The sequence below is a fragment of the Callorhinchus milii genome, unplaced genomic scaffold (genome assembly GCF_018977255.1).
Source record: "Callorhinchus milii isolate IMCB2004 unplaced genomic scaffold, IMCB_Cmil_1.0 Scaffold10, whole genome shotgun sequence".
Classification (NCBI taxonomy): domain Eukaryota; kingdom Metazoa; phylum Chordata; class Chondrichthyes; order Chimaeriformes; family Callorhinchidae; genus Callorhinchus; species Callorhinchus milii.
The window spans coordinates 1,459,779-1,475,623 of NW_024704751.1; the positions used below are offsets into that span (position 1 = coordinate 1,459,779).

Consider the following 15,845-nt stretch of genomic DNA (forward strand, 5'->3'; position numbering starts at 1 on the left):
ACAGGTTGAAACGTAAAAGGACGCAAATTGAAGAGAGCAACCCCCGCTCCCGCACGATAATTAATGTCTGTTCTAAAGTGCAGCAACGTCTGTGAGTGGAAGTGTAGCCGCATTTTCCATTGTTACTCTAAATTTGACCAAGTGCGGACCGCTCTCAAGAGTATGGTGGCAGTGGGTAAAAAGGCAAATACTGTGGTAAACTTTAAAAGACGGTCATACATTATGTCCGTGTAAAGCAATTTGTGTGTTTTTTTTAAAAAGAGACTTATGCACTGAAGAGTTTATACGGTGGTGAGATCACCACTGCACGCATTACAACACGTAGTTTACAGATTTTTATTTATTCATTAAATGCATGATTTTGCTCCATCGTTTGGATTTACGTGAGCTCCAATATATTACGACAGTATTGAGACTTTAGGCTTTGATAATATTGCAACAATGTGTAATCTTTCCTATCCCAGGTACAAGCATTCCCAATATTTCAGACCCTTTGCCAACACAAGTTACACTTTGCTCGTGAGATTCAGGCAAAGTTATGCAACTCTACCTTTGGTAATAATACTCTGCACCATTGGGCATCAAGCAGCAAGATTTCTTCAACGCCACTACAGAGTGTCATGGACTTTTCCCGTTAATGTCTAGAGCAGAACTTCAAGAAGAAATGCTGCGTGGGACGTTAATACCCCTGCCCAGAGCTGTACATGTGTCTCAAAGTGTCAGTACAAAGATCAGTGATGTCCATCACCCCACCCATTATTTTAACCTTCCTTTTCTCATCAAAATGTCCTCAGTGATGCGCAAGTTTCATTGCATAATTGTCCTGACTGAAACTTCCATTGGTTAATTTGAAAGGGGGGTGGGGAGGCTCGGTACCCCCAAAAACACGTACTTAGTGCTCACACGCTGCCTTGCATTGATGCTTTCTCCTTATAAGTTCACTTGTCGTCATAGGTTCATGCGCAGGTGTGCAGGTCTGTTTGGGGGCACAGGATAAGTTTGCTTTTTGAAAGGCACAGAGCTCACGCCCACGGGGTGTCGGATAGGCAGTGGGGCAGAAGCCTCTCCACTAACCGTCACGTCCATCTGTTCCATCCCGAAATCCATCGGGTAGTCTGACAACAGCCGCCCTCTGGGTGTTTCCATGCTGGCTCCCCGGCCCCAGCAGTCTGCAGCAGAGAACTTCACTGGGCTGCAAAGGAAAGTTGCATCCAATTGGTTTGTTTTTTTTATAAAGTCATTTCCAATCAAGTGAACTATCAATCTGCTGACCCCAACAAAATCTATACCTGGCAGGTCTGTGGTCCATACATTTGTCTGCTTCCCCTAGTCATCCTCGTAGCCATCCTCGAGTTATCAACTAACAACCGGGTTCCTACTTACTAAACAGATGCGTGTGGAGTCAGGAAAGTTGTCCATCGTTTTGCCCCGCCCAGGATTGGAACCCAGGTCTTCTCACTTGCGAGGCGAATGCTCTAGCCACTACACTACAGGACTCCACATTTGGGCAAACTAGACATGGTACCAATGGCTAGAATAAGATCAGCCAAGGTTCCTGCTCCTGATCAGAACCTGGAGATTCTCTTTGTTATCGTTCCCAAGAGAGTGCATTTAAGCATCTCGTGAGGCCAGGATCAGAATGGCCAGCAATGTTTTCCTCTCTCCCAAAAATCAAATAACCTGCTGACAATCAAGCAGCTGACAACTACCAACTATACCTAGGGGTATAGCTCACAAGACCTCGGGGGAGGTGTAGGATAAACAAAAACAGTGTATAGGTTTAGTAGGGAAGACAATTACATGGAAGGAGTCAGGAAACAAGCTCCAGTGTTTTTAAATTCAAAGAATTTGTACTAAATCAATATGCTTTTGAATCAAATCTGTCTGGTATCACAAACCTAAGCCTGGTGTAGATTCTAGGCCCAGAACCTTGGACATCCACATAGAAAACTGATATTGGATTGTTCTGAATTTACGCACAAATCCAAAGTCTACTTATAATGAAGGGAAACATTTATAATAATTAATAATAATCCATTATTTGATAGAGTGCCTTATCACGTCTTCGAAACCTCGCCAAGCGCTGCACAGAATATACTGTAAAGTGAATTGACTACATATATATTTTTGTGGGTGAAACACGGCAGCCAATTGTTCCACAAACAGTCGTGGATTGAGTGAGTGACCAAATCATTATTTTTTTCTCAATTTTTTTTGAAGGGTTTATTACAGCAATATCAGGGCCACCATGCACCAATATTTTAAAATCAGATCAATTAACACAAATTTGTTTGGGCTCTGCAGTCACAAGTAATAAAACACAAACACCCTGTGGTAAACCTAATCAAAAGACAAATTGGCTTCTTCCAACGAAGCACAACATTTAATTATAAGGGAGGAGACTGAGGCGGAGTGCTTGGTATAAATAGAACACGCTCAGTCCAGTACACTTGCACGGCAATGTCTGAAAATGAATTTAAGGTATTTTAAGGCACTTTTAAGATTTTTAAAAAATGTTCCCTCCATCATAACCAGGACTGGAGTATTGACGTAGACCCAGGAATGGTTCTGTTTTAGAGTATAGCCTGGGCAAAAAGAAAAGGTTGGTCTCAATTTTTCCACGGAATCCACCAAAATATTCTAAACAACGGAATCCGCAAAAACTCCGTTACAAACAAGCCCCCTTCCACTAAAAGCCTGTAAAAATGAAGTTTGCTCAGCACCCGGGGCTCTGCGCTGTCGCCGGCTGTTTACTCGATGCGACGACTGTAGGTGGAGCGGCTCCAGACACGCATGCGTGGTGCTGCGTAAGTGGGAAATGGGCTTCACTCAACTCGAGGCCCCGCTTTTGAGATCGTCTGTGAGTGTGTCTGTATGTGCCCACGCGAGTGTGTGCACGTGCACCCACGTGTGTGTGTGCGCCCGCGCAGGAGAGGCACCCCCCCACCCCCCCAATAACATCAACTAACCACCGCCAGAATCTTCTGCAAAATTTGTCAAATTCCCCCCAAATTTGGGGAAATTATTTCTGTAATTTTCTATTGGTCCCAAGTATAACCAAGAAATTAGTGCTTTAGGCCAGTTCAGACCTGATTTAGATAACAAACAAGGCAATAAAGTTAGTATTGACTGAGTCATGTAGCAAACAGACCAACTATCTCCTATAAGGCTGGAAAACCATGCAGTAAATTGTTAAGTAACTGGGGCTGTTAAGGGGACCCCACCCACACTCACTTCATTAACATACTGCGAGTAAAGAATTACATCTGGAAACTCATACATTATATTTGTAAATTTGGATGAATGCCACTAGCTTTGTCCTGGAAACAGAATGCTCTTTGATCTAGAATACGTGTTCTCGGGGGTATTGCGAGAATTTACAAACCACAAACAGGGTAGCCAAGTTCCATTCTTAGTCAAACATTACATTGATGTGGTGGATAAGCTTGAAGGAAATGGGCCAGAATGTAGGGACTGAAACAGACAAGGTTAAAATAGCCACGAAACTCGATATGAACACTAGCGGGTAACTCTCTGACAGATCAGCCAAGCTGTTAAACGGAGGGCAGCCAGCAGTATGGTATCCAGGTGTGTGGCTGAGTTAGCTGATCTCCGTGGGGGTAGCAGTTAGGTTTTGCACTTCTGGGCTAGGGGGCAACATAATTGGCCAAGATTCCCCTTTCTGCTTATTAGTTAGAGCACCCCCCCTCCCCCCCTACCACCACCACAGACAAGATGTGCGTGTGGATGGCGAGTGAAGATAGAACTGGCTCAGCTCACAGTTGAATAGCCTGTTATCGCTCCCCGTCTCAGTTTGCATACGACAAATTGCCACTTTGGTGCCCATGGAATTGTAGCCCAGCATACGTCAAGAGGGAAGTTGGGGGGGAAAGCAAAAAATAACAAATAAAAGTGAATAACAGTTCAGGCGCTTGTTTTATGATGTTACTGTTGACAAAATGTAGTTGATGGGTTTTACTGAAGAGAATATTGCCAAGTATCACAGTTTTTTTCTGTGAGCTTCGTCATTCCTACAAGTTTATCCAAAAAGGGGTCAATTTACTGAGAAATGTTAACTCTTCTTGTTACAAGGCTACAATATAAACTCCTGCAGAACAGAGGACAGTTGTTGTACAAGTGGACGGTACACGTCTAACAGTGCTACCGACCGCATTGAGGAACAGCCAAGTACCTGACAGGAGTCCTGGGACTCCCAATAAACCTGCGAGGTGATCGAATTTTTGGCTCAAACGAGAACTTCTCCTTTACGCTCTCCAGAACTGAAGGAGCCACATATGTGAATCCCTGAAAACAGAGAGAAGACCTGGATTAATATTAAGTAAGTAAAAACATGTGGTCACTCAATCCCCAATTGGTTGTGGGACACTGCCATGCGCAATTGGCTGCTGCGTTTCGCCCACAAAATATATGTTCCAATTCACTTTACGATACATTCTGTGAAGCGCTCTGAGACATCTCAAAGACGTGATAAGGCGCTCTTTCAAATGCAAGGATTACTATATTTATTTGATTATTATTAGAATAGGAACTAAAGTAAGTTGAAAACTACAAGCGAGCATCGTGTCTAAATCCTTCACGGAAAGTGAGCAGAGCTTTATTAAAGAACTTTTGTTATCTTTAAAAAAAAGGCAATGAAAAGGACAATGGACATGGTTAAAGTGAATCAAAATGGTCCATTAGTGCAATGTGTGGATTTATTTTATTTAACTCTTAAATTCACCCCCTCCCCAGCTCAATCCTGCTCAGCATTATTAACCCAAGGCAGATATCCACACATCAAAGAGGAAGGGGCTTCTTCTAACCACTTTCATTTCCCTTTCTCAAATGTTGACGAAGACTGAAAACCCAACACGAAAATATCTCCCGCAGAGATGCTAGAACAAAAATAAAATATTGCCACGCAGTCTTGCACATCAGACAGAAAAGAAAATGAAAAGAACATCCAGAGAACAATGCCAGTGACCGACATTTTCTTTCGTAAAAAAAGGCAGGATTATACATCAAAAAATGAGCAAAGAAATCTGGCATTAGCGAACGAAGTATCAACTAATACAAGAAGCAAATTAAGCTGCACTCATTTCACACAAATATCTCTAGATTTTTATTTAATGGTGCAAGCTATTGAGTTTAACCACTCTTTGGAAGTGGGCAGAACTTTACTGTGTGTCCTATGCTCTCTTACCACGAAGACTTGATTGGCACTTTCGCTGAGGGTTGAGTCATCAGGGCTGTCGACAGGAGTCTGCCGTGTAAATTTGGAATCAAACTGGCTGACATCATCATCCGATTGCTAAAGACAAACATTGCGAAATGTCAGGGAGGATTCATTAGGAATTGAAATACTAATTGTTCAGATCTTCTCCAGGTCTATTTGCCTGTTGGCCAGGCCATTCATCATTCCCAAGCATAAATTTTCTTCATATCACGAGATTGCCACGGGGTCAACAATAACAGCAAATTACATTTGTAAAGTGCCTTTCAGGTTTGGAGGACGTCCTAAGACGTCAAACTTTACCCATGCATTAATTTTGAAACATCGGTTTTATTTATACATAATCGTAACTTTTTTTCCGTTCAATTGGCAGATGAATTTCAATGTGGAGAAATGCGAGGTAATGCATTTTGGTAGAAAGAATGAGGGGAGGCAATATAGGCTGGTAATGCAATCTTAAGGGGGGGTAAAAGAACAGAGAGACCTGGGGGTGCAGGTAAATGAATCCTTGAAGGTGACAGGACAGGTAGATAACGCTGTAAAAAGGGCATATGGGATATTAGGCTTTATAAATAGGAGCATAGAGTACAAGAGTCAGGAGGTTATCATTAACCTATATAAACACTGGTTAGACCTCAGTTAGAATACTGTGCCCAGTTCTGGGCACCACACTATAGGAAGGATGTTAAGGCATTGGAAAGGGTTCAGAGGGGATTTACGAGGATGATACCAGGAATGAGGGACCTTGATGATGAGGAAAGGCTGGAGAGGCCAGGATTATTCTCATTGGAGCAAAGAAGGTTACGAGGAGACCTAATAGAAGTCTTCAAAATCATGAGGGGATTTGATAGGTTAGAGAGGGAAGAACTGTTTCCACTGGTGGGTGTGTCGGTGACTCGAGGTCATAGATTTAAAATAGTCTCTAAAAGAAGCCGAGGGGAGGTGAGAAGAAATTTTTTCACGCAGCGAGTTGTTCGAATCTAGAATGCATTGCCCGAAAGGGTGGTTGAGGCCGATTCAATAACAACTTTTAAAAATGAGGTGGAAGGGTATTTGAGGAGGACGGGTTTGCAGGTTATGGGGAAAAGGCTGGGGAGTGGGATTGACATTACACTGCTCTTTTCAAAGAGCCGGCACAGACTTGATGGGCCGAATGGCCTCTTTTTGTGCTGTACGATTCTACGATTCTAATTTTCCTTTGAAAATAAAAAAAACTGGTTCTAAAAGTTTAGGTGATGGGTTTGATTCAGTTTCTTTGAAATGAGCTGGAACAAAGAAATAAAACTTGTTATTACTATTTAAGAATTACTATTAATATTGGTATTACTACTCAAAGAGCAGTTCCTATAAGTAGGCATAGAAAGGCATCTCTACAAGTAAACCCTCAGATTACACCTAGATATTACTTCGAAGAGTTCACTTTGTTTCTGTAACCCAGCCTCCTCCCAATACTTACGAGAAATGGCTTGAAAGGGGGTTCAACTTTCCGAGCCAGAAGATCCTCCCAATTTGTATGTCTGAAGAAAGGATGAGCCTACATTAAATTCACAAATGAAATATTAATAAGAGCAGTTTCACAGTAAATAATAACCTCACAATAAATAACCACTCAGGCAGCTTTGACTTTGCAACCCACACAGGTTATTTCCACTCACCAACAGTGACTATTCTCTTTGTGGGAGGGGTGGGAGGGGGGAGTCAGCAGAATCTCCTTGGAGCTGAGTTGGCTCCAAGGTGACATGTTTGGCAACAAAATGTTGGAATCGAATCAGCCCTCTGTGGCGGTCTCGATAGTCTGGCAGTAAGAAACCTTGTTGGACAGCAATATCAATGATTAGCTATGTGGTTTTAGCTGATTAGACTCCAGCTGTACCCCCAACACACACTCTGGGGTCCCCCCAAGCTTTGGCTCTTGCCGATATGCACCTAATACTTTCCGGAATTAGGTAAGCAGGGTATGTCCCTCCAGGGGGAGAGAGCGCATTCCATTCCATTCTTACCTGAACATCTGCGGCATCCCCTGGACCAGCTCCCAGGCGAGCTGAAGCATTCCTTTTTAGCAGCTAGAAATATAAAAGGCAAGAAGTGTAGTTAGACATCCAGAAAAAGGCTCCATGACACTGTAACGATGTTTCAAAAGCCCCAAACAATGTGGAGAAGTTCTTTCCTTTCTTTGGCTCATCATACGATAAAGCTGTTTGTACAACCTGCCTGGCAAGAAGAGATCAATAATTTTGCTGGTCATCAATCCTACTACTTAAATACCTGCTTTAGTCACCTGTTAAAAATATTTGTGTCTTAAGGGAGTCAGTCATACCTGCACTGAACCTGCTTTTCGTGGTGATTACAATAACAACTTGCATTTATATAGCACCCTTCACGCAGGGTAGAGTCCCAGAGTTACTGGGTCAATTCTAGCAACTTCTTCAAAGCACAAAGTGAATTTTCTGATGAAGGGTCATGGACCCAAAATGTTGACTCACTTTCCATAGATGCTGCCTGACAAGTTTGGTGACATTGAATGCACCTTTTGATCAAAGCAAACTATTTTTTGATTGTTTAGAATTCATCAAGTCTAAAGGTTTCCAATGTTCAACAACAACAACAACAACAACAAGATTCCATTTATAAAGCGCCTTTCACATCAGGAGGACGTCCCAAGGCGCTGCACAGTTGGGTCATGACCCGAGCCGGGGGGAAATGGTCAGGGTGAGGGGAGGGAAGGGAGGGAGCGAGGAGTGGGAAGAGAGTCGAGAGGGGAGCTGAAGGCACGGTCAAAGAGAAAAGTTTTGAGACCGGCCTTGAAGGAGGAAAGGGAGGAAGCAAGGCGAAGGCACTGGGGGATGGAGTTCCAGAGCCTGGGGGCTGAGAGGCTGAAGGCCCGACCACCGATGGTAGGGCGGTTGGGGCGGGGGACGTGGAGCAGACCGGAGCCAGAGGAACGGAGGGTACGGGCAGGTAGGTAGGGGGATAGTAGGTCGGAGAAGTAGGAGGGAGCAAGGCCGTGAATGGCCTTGTAGGTGAGGATGAGGATCTTGAAATCAATCCTCTGGGGGATGGGGAGCCAGTGGAGGCGAGCGAGGGTGGGAGTGATGTGGTCCCGAGCCTGGTGCGGGACAGTACACGAGCTGCAGAGTTCTGAATGACCTGCAGTGTGGAGGGAGGTGGCGGGAAGGCCGCGAGGAGAGAGGTCCCATAGTCCAGCCTTGAGGTGACAAAGGCGTGAACCAGGGTTTCAGCAGCGTGAGGGGTGAGGTAATGCCGTAGTCTGGCGATGTTCCGGAGGTGATGGAAGGCGGTGCCAGTTGTGGTGCGGATGTGAGGGAGAAAGGACAGCTCAGGGTCGAACAAAACGCCGAGGTTCCTGACTGGCTTTGAGAGGTGGAGAGTGCAGCCTTGGATGCTGATGGTGTCAGCGCCTGAGGTGCGGAGGCGCTGACGTGAGCCAATCAGGAGGGCCTCGGTTTTTCGCACGTTGAGCTGAAGAAAGTTGTCTCTCGTCCAGGACTCGATGTCGGACAGGCAGCTGTCAGGACATCGGTGGTCGTGGAGTTGAGAGTAGAGGAGGAAAGGTAGAGTTGGGTGTCATCCGCATACATGTGGAAGTTAACTCCATGTCTGCGGATGATGTCACCGAGGGGGAGCATATAGAGGGTGAAGAGGAGGGGACCAAGGACAGAGCCCTGAGGGACACCACATGAGACAGTGCGGGGGGTGGAGGAGAAGCCATTCGTCGAGACAAAGTGAAGACGGTGAGAGAGGTACGACCTAAACCATTCAAGGACAGTGCCTTGAAGGTTGAGGTGAGAGGACAAGCGGTGGAGTAGGATAGCGTGGTCGACCGTATCGAATGCTGCCGATAGGTCGAGGAGGACGAGGAGGCAGAGGGAGCCCTGGTCACAGATGGTCAGGATATCATTGGTGACCTTGACCAGGGCAGTTTCTGTGCTATGGGCAGCACGGAAACCTGACTGAAGGGGTTCGAAAAGAGAATGGGTGGAAAGGAAAGAGCGCAGTTGGGAGTTCAATGTCCGTACCATTTGGAGGGCAAAAATCCTTGCATTCTGATACAGCTCTTTCCATGTCTTCGAGACGTCTCAAAGCGCTTCACAGAATATACTGTAAAGTGAATTAACTGTATATTTGTGGGCAAGACACAGCAGTCGTGACCAATTTATTATTGTTGGTTTTTTTTCTTGAGGGATTATTATCAGGCATGTGGAGTAAGGAAACTTGCCCAAGGTTTTGCCCCCTGTCGGGAAAAATACAAGTAAGCAGCGATGAAAGTTGAATATTAAAATTTAAAAACAACATACCTTTTTAAGGAGGTCTCTGGCTTCCTGCGTGAGGTAGGGCGGCAGATTGAGCTTGCATTTCAGGATCTTATCGATGGTTTTCTTCCGGTTTTCACCAGTGAATGGCGGCTAAACAGTAAAAGCATAAATCAGCACAAACCTGAAAAAAATGAAAACCCGGCTAAAAACTGCTGCGTTAAAAAAATAGCACAAGTATTCTGGGGGAATGCACAATGAAAAATTTCACTGAAAAAGATTGTGCAGTAGACAAGTTGACCAAACTAGAAGTTGATTTTTGTTTCTTTTTCCAGTCCTTTCCCTGTCCTTTCAATGCACACACCATTATCTGTCTCATTGTATAGAAAGTTTTACTGTTTCGCAGTGCTCTGCCCAGAATGTGCTGGATGGAACAGTAATGCGGGCAGAACAAAGCATTACCATTGAAAGACAATAAGTTATGGGTAGAAAGTCCTGAATCCCCCAGCAGTTAACACACAGAATGAAGCCCAATTTAGAGGTGGTTTCACTTCCACTGAGACTGTCATGTTGACGTTAACTGCAGAAAACGGGGCTCAGAATGACTGATTTGTTCTAAATTCCAGCAGCATAAAGGTTGTAAAAGTAAAATACCAGATCCAACTCCTTTGCTAGAGCGCTCGCCTCGCAAGCGAGAGACCTGGGTTCAGTTCCCGACAGGGCAAAATGTTGGGCAAGTTTCCTTACTCCACACATCTCTGTTTACCCAGCAGTAAGTAGGAACCCGGTTGCGAAGTCGATTGGCGGATTGCTTTTCCGGGAGTAACAATTCCTTCAAAAAATAATAATAAATTGGTCACTTCAATTTACGACTGTTTGTGGGACGCTGCTGTGCGCAATTGGCTGCCACATTTCGCTCACAAAATATACAGTCAATTCACTTTACAGTATATTCTGTGAAGCGCTTTAAGACGCCTCGAAGACATGATAAGGGGCTGTATCAAGTGCAAAGATTATTATTCTTAGTACACAACAGCATTCAGAGAGGCAAGATTTAAATCCTAAACAGTAGGGATATGACTGTTAATAATCTTTGTTGTGGGTTTTACATTCTATGTCGTAATCTTCAACTGTGAACGAGAAGATTATGAGACCAAGCTTGTGTCTATATGAGCCATACTGCACACACAACAAAGACAAAACACACCAGTATCTTCTCTAATCAGTGATTTCACTGGCACCTCTCAGCACTGCAGCGAGGCAACAAGAAAACATGGAATAAGCAAACTTGGCGTTTTTGAATTAAGTGGTCAATGAAGGTCGAAGACTGCTGACTTCAGAACATTGAGTAGTTGTGATATTTTTTGTTCTGGATAAAACAATTCCAAAACAAGAGTGGGAAACGAGAGTGGGAGTTCTCCCATTACTCTTGTTTGGAAGGTATGCTAGTGAAATGTTAATAGAACGGCAATACTGTACATTATTTTTTAAAATTAAAAATATTCCATGGGAAATATTTCAGGGAGGTTAAAAGAGGCCGTATTATGAAAATGTGACGCCTTCTGATCCATCATGGAATCTTGTGCGGGCAACAGTAGTTCCTAATTTGGTTCCATTAATGTAGATGCCCTTTCACGATACAGTAGAGGACACGAAAAGGTTGCAAGCATGCAATTATTAACTGTCCACCTACTGCTCCAGTCAGCATGTCGTACATTAAGGCTCCCAAACTCCACCAGTCCACGGCACGGTTATGTCCACTCCTCATCAAAATTTCAGGTGCCCTGTGAGAGAAGCGAAAGGGAGAGCGAACATCTTAATAGTATTCATTGCCATAAATTACACTGGACACTTCTATCCCACATTAAATAACTTTGATACTGTACAAGCGTTATTAAAATAACTTAAAATTCGCTATTTTCAGGAAGCCCAGTAGCTAAAGTCAGTAACGACACTGCTCAGCTATTAGGCACTGCACCTTAAGGTTGGTAAGTGTTTCCCTAGACTATTTTCTCTCTCTCCACCCCCCATCCCCAAACACATGTAAGCACACACACACATACACACAGGGAGCTAGGTAAAGAGGGACACTGGGAGCAGCACTCCCACTCATTGCCTTGGTGGGAAGGCATGAGACAAGGGGAGACTCCCACCAGGGGTCAAAATTAAAATCAAGCAAATTACTGAATAATCTTAACTTCAAATTGTATCTGTTTGTAACTAATGCACAAACAAAAAATGGGAAAGGCCCCAGTCATAATAAAACTTCTCTATGTCTCCAGCCAATGCATATTACTTTGTTTTAAAAAAAAACTCACATGTATTCTATTGTGCCACAGAAAGTGTGCGTCACTGCCCCATCATGAATGGATTCTTTACACAATCCAAAATCTGTTAGTTTAACGTGCCCTGAAACAAAAAGCAATAGATTGTAATCAGCAATCAATGGATGCACAATAATGGACCATTGGCGGGCAGGCCTTCTGTCACTCTGCCCCCACTCTCTGGAACTCCATCCCGCAGTCCCTCCGTCTCGCCCCCTCCCTTGCCTCCTTCAAGACCCGTCTCAAGACCCTCCACTTTGACCGTGCCTTCGGTCACCCTCCTTCCCTCCCTGCCATCCAGCCTCCCAGATCCCAAGATTGGATCTGAAATACTGATTGTCCAATGCATTGGAACATCCTCCCTCCGTGAAAGGCACTATAGAAATGTCATTTTGTTGTTGGATGTCTGGGAGGGGGAGAGGAAGAAGATAACTACAACACAATTCCCTGATTGAGGTGCTCAAATTTAACACCAAGCCTCCCTCCTGATTTTCTCTCTGAGCCAGACTGCCAATCTCTTCCTAATTGTGGATCTCAGCCACTGCCATTTGAACCCCAAATTGAATGGCATCCCGCCTTGTATTCCTTAAACCTAGCAAAAGCAGAGCCTTTGTATTGTGCATTCATGGAAAGGCAATTAAGTGACACAGCTAAAGAAGACCGTATGGTGTTGACTGGCAGTGAAGTTGTTAGATTGCATATGCCTATATTTCAGCAGGAACACAAAAATAAGAGTTGCAGTTACATTCTCAAAAGATGTACTGGTACAATGTTTTGATGCATTAAAAATGCAACAGATGCAATAAATCCTGATAACCTGTGTGGTTGCTGAGACGGACAAGAGGAGATCATTGCGGGTTTTGTCGAGCTACGCATTATTAACTCTCACACATCTGCCAAGCTCGTTCAAGATAGCCATTGGGGAGTTCGGCTTTCTCGTATTGATTATGAAGTATAGTCATGTACCGAACCAAGACCAGATCCTTACGGTAACGTTTTGAGAAATTAAAATGTTTCTGCAATTTAAGGAATTAAAACAATGTTGCACTTCTTTTTTTATATACAAAAAGGACACTAGATTTCTATTAACATATGCAGCCAACTGAGATAATTAATACAGTTGTTCCAGCTAAAATAACATGCAATAGGAACAATATAGTACAGAGGAAACCAAGAACAAAATGGATATAGTATAATCATCATTTTCTCAATCGAGTAGTTTGCTCATTAATAAAATTTAAATGGAAACTGAAAGCTGCACAAACAAAATAACCTGATTAACAGGTAAGAACAAATGTTAAAAATTTCAATGCATTGAATGACAGAACAATCTGCATCGATACTCCCACCTCCTAAACCATCTGACAACCCATGGGCATGATTCAATCATTAAACCACAGACTTACTCACTTGTATCAGCAGAAAACCTCCCAAACAGACGCCCAAATTCTAATTTACCTTGATGATTAAGCATGATGTTTTCTGGCTTCAAGTCTCTGTAGATAATACCCTTCTGGTGCAAATGCCCCAAAGCCATCGAGATTTCCGCTAAATAAAAACTAATTTAAAAAAGGCATTAATAACATAGCTAATAATGTTTTGGGAAAAGAAAACTTATTTCAAAGAGTAAGGATCTTATTCTATAGAATTAATTAAGACTTTACACACAAAATATTAGTTGGGATTACATTTCACATGAGCCTCCACCCATCATTATTCCTTCTGAATGTCCTTTCCAAGGGAAACTTTCAAACAGCAATCATTAAGAGTGCAAACTAGACATATTCTCACAAGTGATGGGGGTGTATCAAAAGCTTGGCTTCCCTGTATCATTAAAGAAATTGAAATAGACTTAAAAAGGCATCTGACAAAAACAAAAGAAAACATCAAGCAGTGTGGAGAAAATGTAGGGAGTGAGCACAATAATACAATAGAGAGACTTACAGATACCATGAAGAACAATAGCAAAGAATTCTACAAACTCAAAAACCAAAAGAGTTCAATTAGCTGCTCAAACTCCAGCAGTACCTCAAATACTCTGGGGTCTCCGAACCTTGGCTCTTGCCAACCTACGCTTAATACTTTAGATGAACAGGACAAATTCTTCTGGGGAAGAGCGTGCACACTCAATTCCAGACATAGGGAATATTCTACGCCTACATGACACTCTCAGCAGATTGGTTTGACACTCTTAAATATGGTGAAGGGTTTCCGCATGTCAGATACCGAAATGACCAAAAAAAGACTTAAAGGGAAGTCTCACCATGGAAGATGAAGGAATTGGCAGAAATACCAAGCAAGCATTCTATCTCAGATTTTAACAGAAGATTGTGATGGTGAGAATGTGAGAGTACATGAAGAGATGGAGAAATTTGATGGGAAAGCTATTAGAAAAAGATGCGACACTTAATAATTGATAGAACTTAATGGATAAGTCAGCAGGGCTAAAGGGAATGCATCCTATGTTGGAGGAAGTCGAGGAAACAGGCTGGCTACAATATCCTTGGATATGAAAGTTGTGCCAAAAACCTGGAAGGTTGCCAATGTAACATCTCTGCTCCAGAAGGGACAAAGAGATTAGACCAGTTAGCCTAACATCTAAGTCAGAGGTAGAACTTTTAGAAACGAAAATTCAAGATAATAATCCAATCCATTTAGGACAGCCAGCTAGGCTTTGTAATAGCTTTGCTTGACAGGTTTAATAGTTCTTTATTACTAGAGTATTAATGAGGAATGCAATGGATGCTGTGTATATCAAGCCATTACAGAAAGCTTGTTGAGAAAATTAAGGTGAAAATTAAAAGCTCAATCCAACTAAAAGGGCATTAGATTTTCTTTTAAGCGTAAACAGATATGGGGACCGGGGTGCGGAAGGACAATGGGACTAAACGGATAAATATAATACTGATTCATTCCACATCAAAACTGATGATTCATTTTTCTTCAGGCAAACCGAGATTCAATTTCCAATCCACAAAAATGCAAATGGGAGGTGGGGAGAGAAGAGGAAGGGAATCGCTAACAGACCCAGACCCTCAGAAGAGCCAGTCCACTACTGTTAGGAAAAGTCCTGGAGCCTGGGCATCCCCCATTCCATCAGCCTCTAACTCCAATTCGTGTTCAGAGCATCGTCCCTCCCTCAGTGGCATGCTCCAGGCATTCCATGTGTTAGTGGAGTAATGAGCTAGGTTAGGGGAGGACCACTGGCTCCCTATAAAACTACACCCTGTTTGGCTTCAGGTAGAGTGTGAGTAAGAAGCACTTAACACATTGTGCAGTAGTTTAATATAATTTACATTTGAATTTGTTGAGGAAGACATTGTCCGATTAGTATTTTTTGCCCAATACACCAGTCCCATGTTACAATATTTATAGATGGTTTTCCTGAAAGGCTGACTCATGATTTCAAGTTCCAATCTTCAAACAGCTGTGTTTACACTACGGAATTTACAAGTCATTCAATTCTGAATCACTGGCTTGATATAAATGAGAAAATTGCAAGAACTGAAGTATATGAATTGAATTAAAATAAAAAAGATTACTTGACTCCAAACTGGCAGTTTAGATCAGCCATACATGGGTGAGATCCAGCATATGGTTTGGTTTTATGGATTTGTCACTGTACACGTTCTAGGAGATTGAAACGGAACAAAGTAAAACTCAGCCCTTGGGTCACTCCCAATCGTAACCTAATGCATTTCAGCTGCAATCATTCAAATGCCAAATGATTTGCTGTGTTGCCCATTTGTTTTAATGTGTATAAAGATCCTTTTCTGGTGTCACTTTCAACTTACCAAGCAGTGTCTTCCATGAAGATTCCCTCTCTCTCCAACTGCATAAAGAGCTCTCCACCTGCAACGGTACAGTCAGTGAGCATAGCAGGGAAACTGAAGGACATTAACTACCACAAGTACAGTAACTTTTTTTAAAAAAAAGCCAAAGGAGACAATGCACAATTGGGATTGGTTAAAAGTAAATAAGGCAGCATCTACAAGGGGTGATATTGTGTACATGCTC

The 15,845-nt window shown here is 42.9% G+C and overlaps 1 protein-coding gene across 1 annotated transcript in view; it reads right to left on the reverse strand.

The window, feature by feature from the left end:
* Positions 1-322: 322 nt before the first annotated feature.
* Positions 323-15,845, reverse strand: part of rps6kb1a (ribosomal protein S6 kinase b, polypeptide 1a) — a 34,604-nt gene continuing 19,081 nt past the window's right edge. The window contains exons 6-15 of the mRNA XM_042338636.1: positions 15,623-15,680; positions 13,287-13,387; positions 11,823-11,913; positions 11,198-11,288; positions 9,550-9,657; positions 7,234-7,296; positions 6,690-6,767; positions 5,204-5,311; positions 4,193-4,305; positions 323-1,192 (exon numbers count right to left, since the gene is read on the reverse strand). Of these exons, the coding sequence (XP_042194570.1) occupies positions 949-1,192; positions 4,193-4,305; positions 5,204-5,311; positions 6,690-6,767; positions 7,234-7,296; positions 9,550-9,657; positions 11,198-11,288; positions 11,823-11,913; positions 13,287-13,387; positions 15,623-15,680 (1,055 nt within the window). The 3' untranslated portion in view covers positions 323-948. The remainder of the gene's footprint in view (positions 1,193-4,192; positions 4,306-5,203; positions 5,312-6,689; positions 6,768-7,233; positions 7,297-9,549; positions 9,658-11,197; positions 11,289-11,822; positions 11,914-13,286; positions 13,388-15,622; positions 15,681-15,845) is intronic.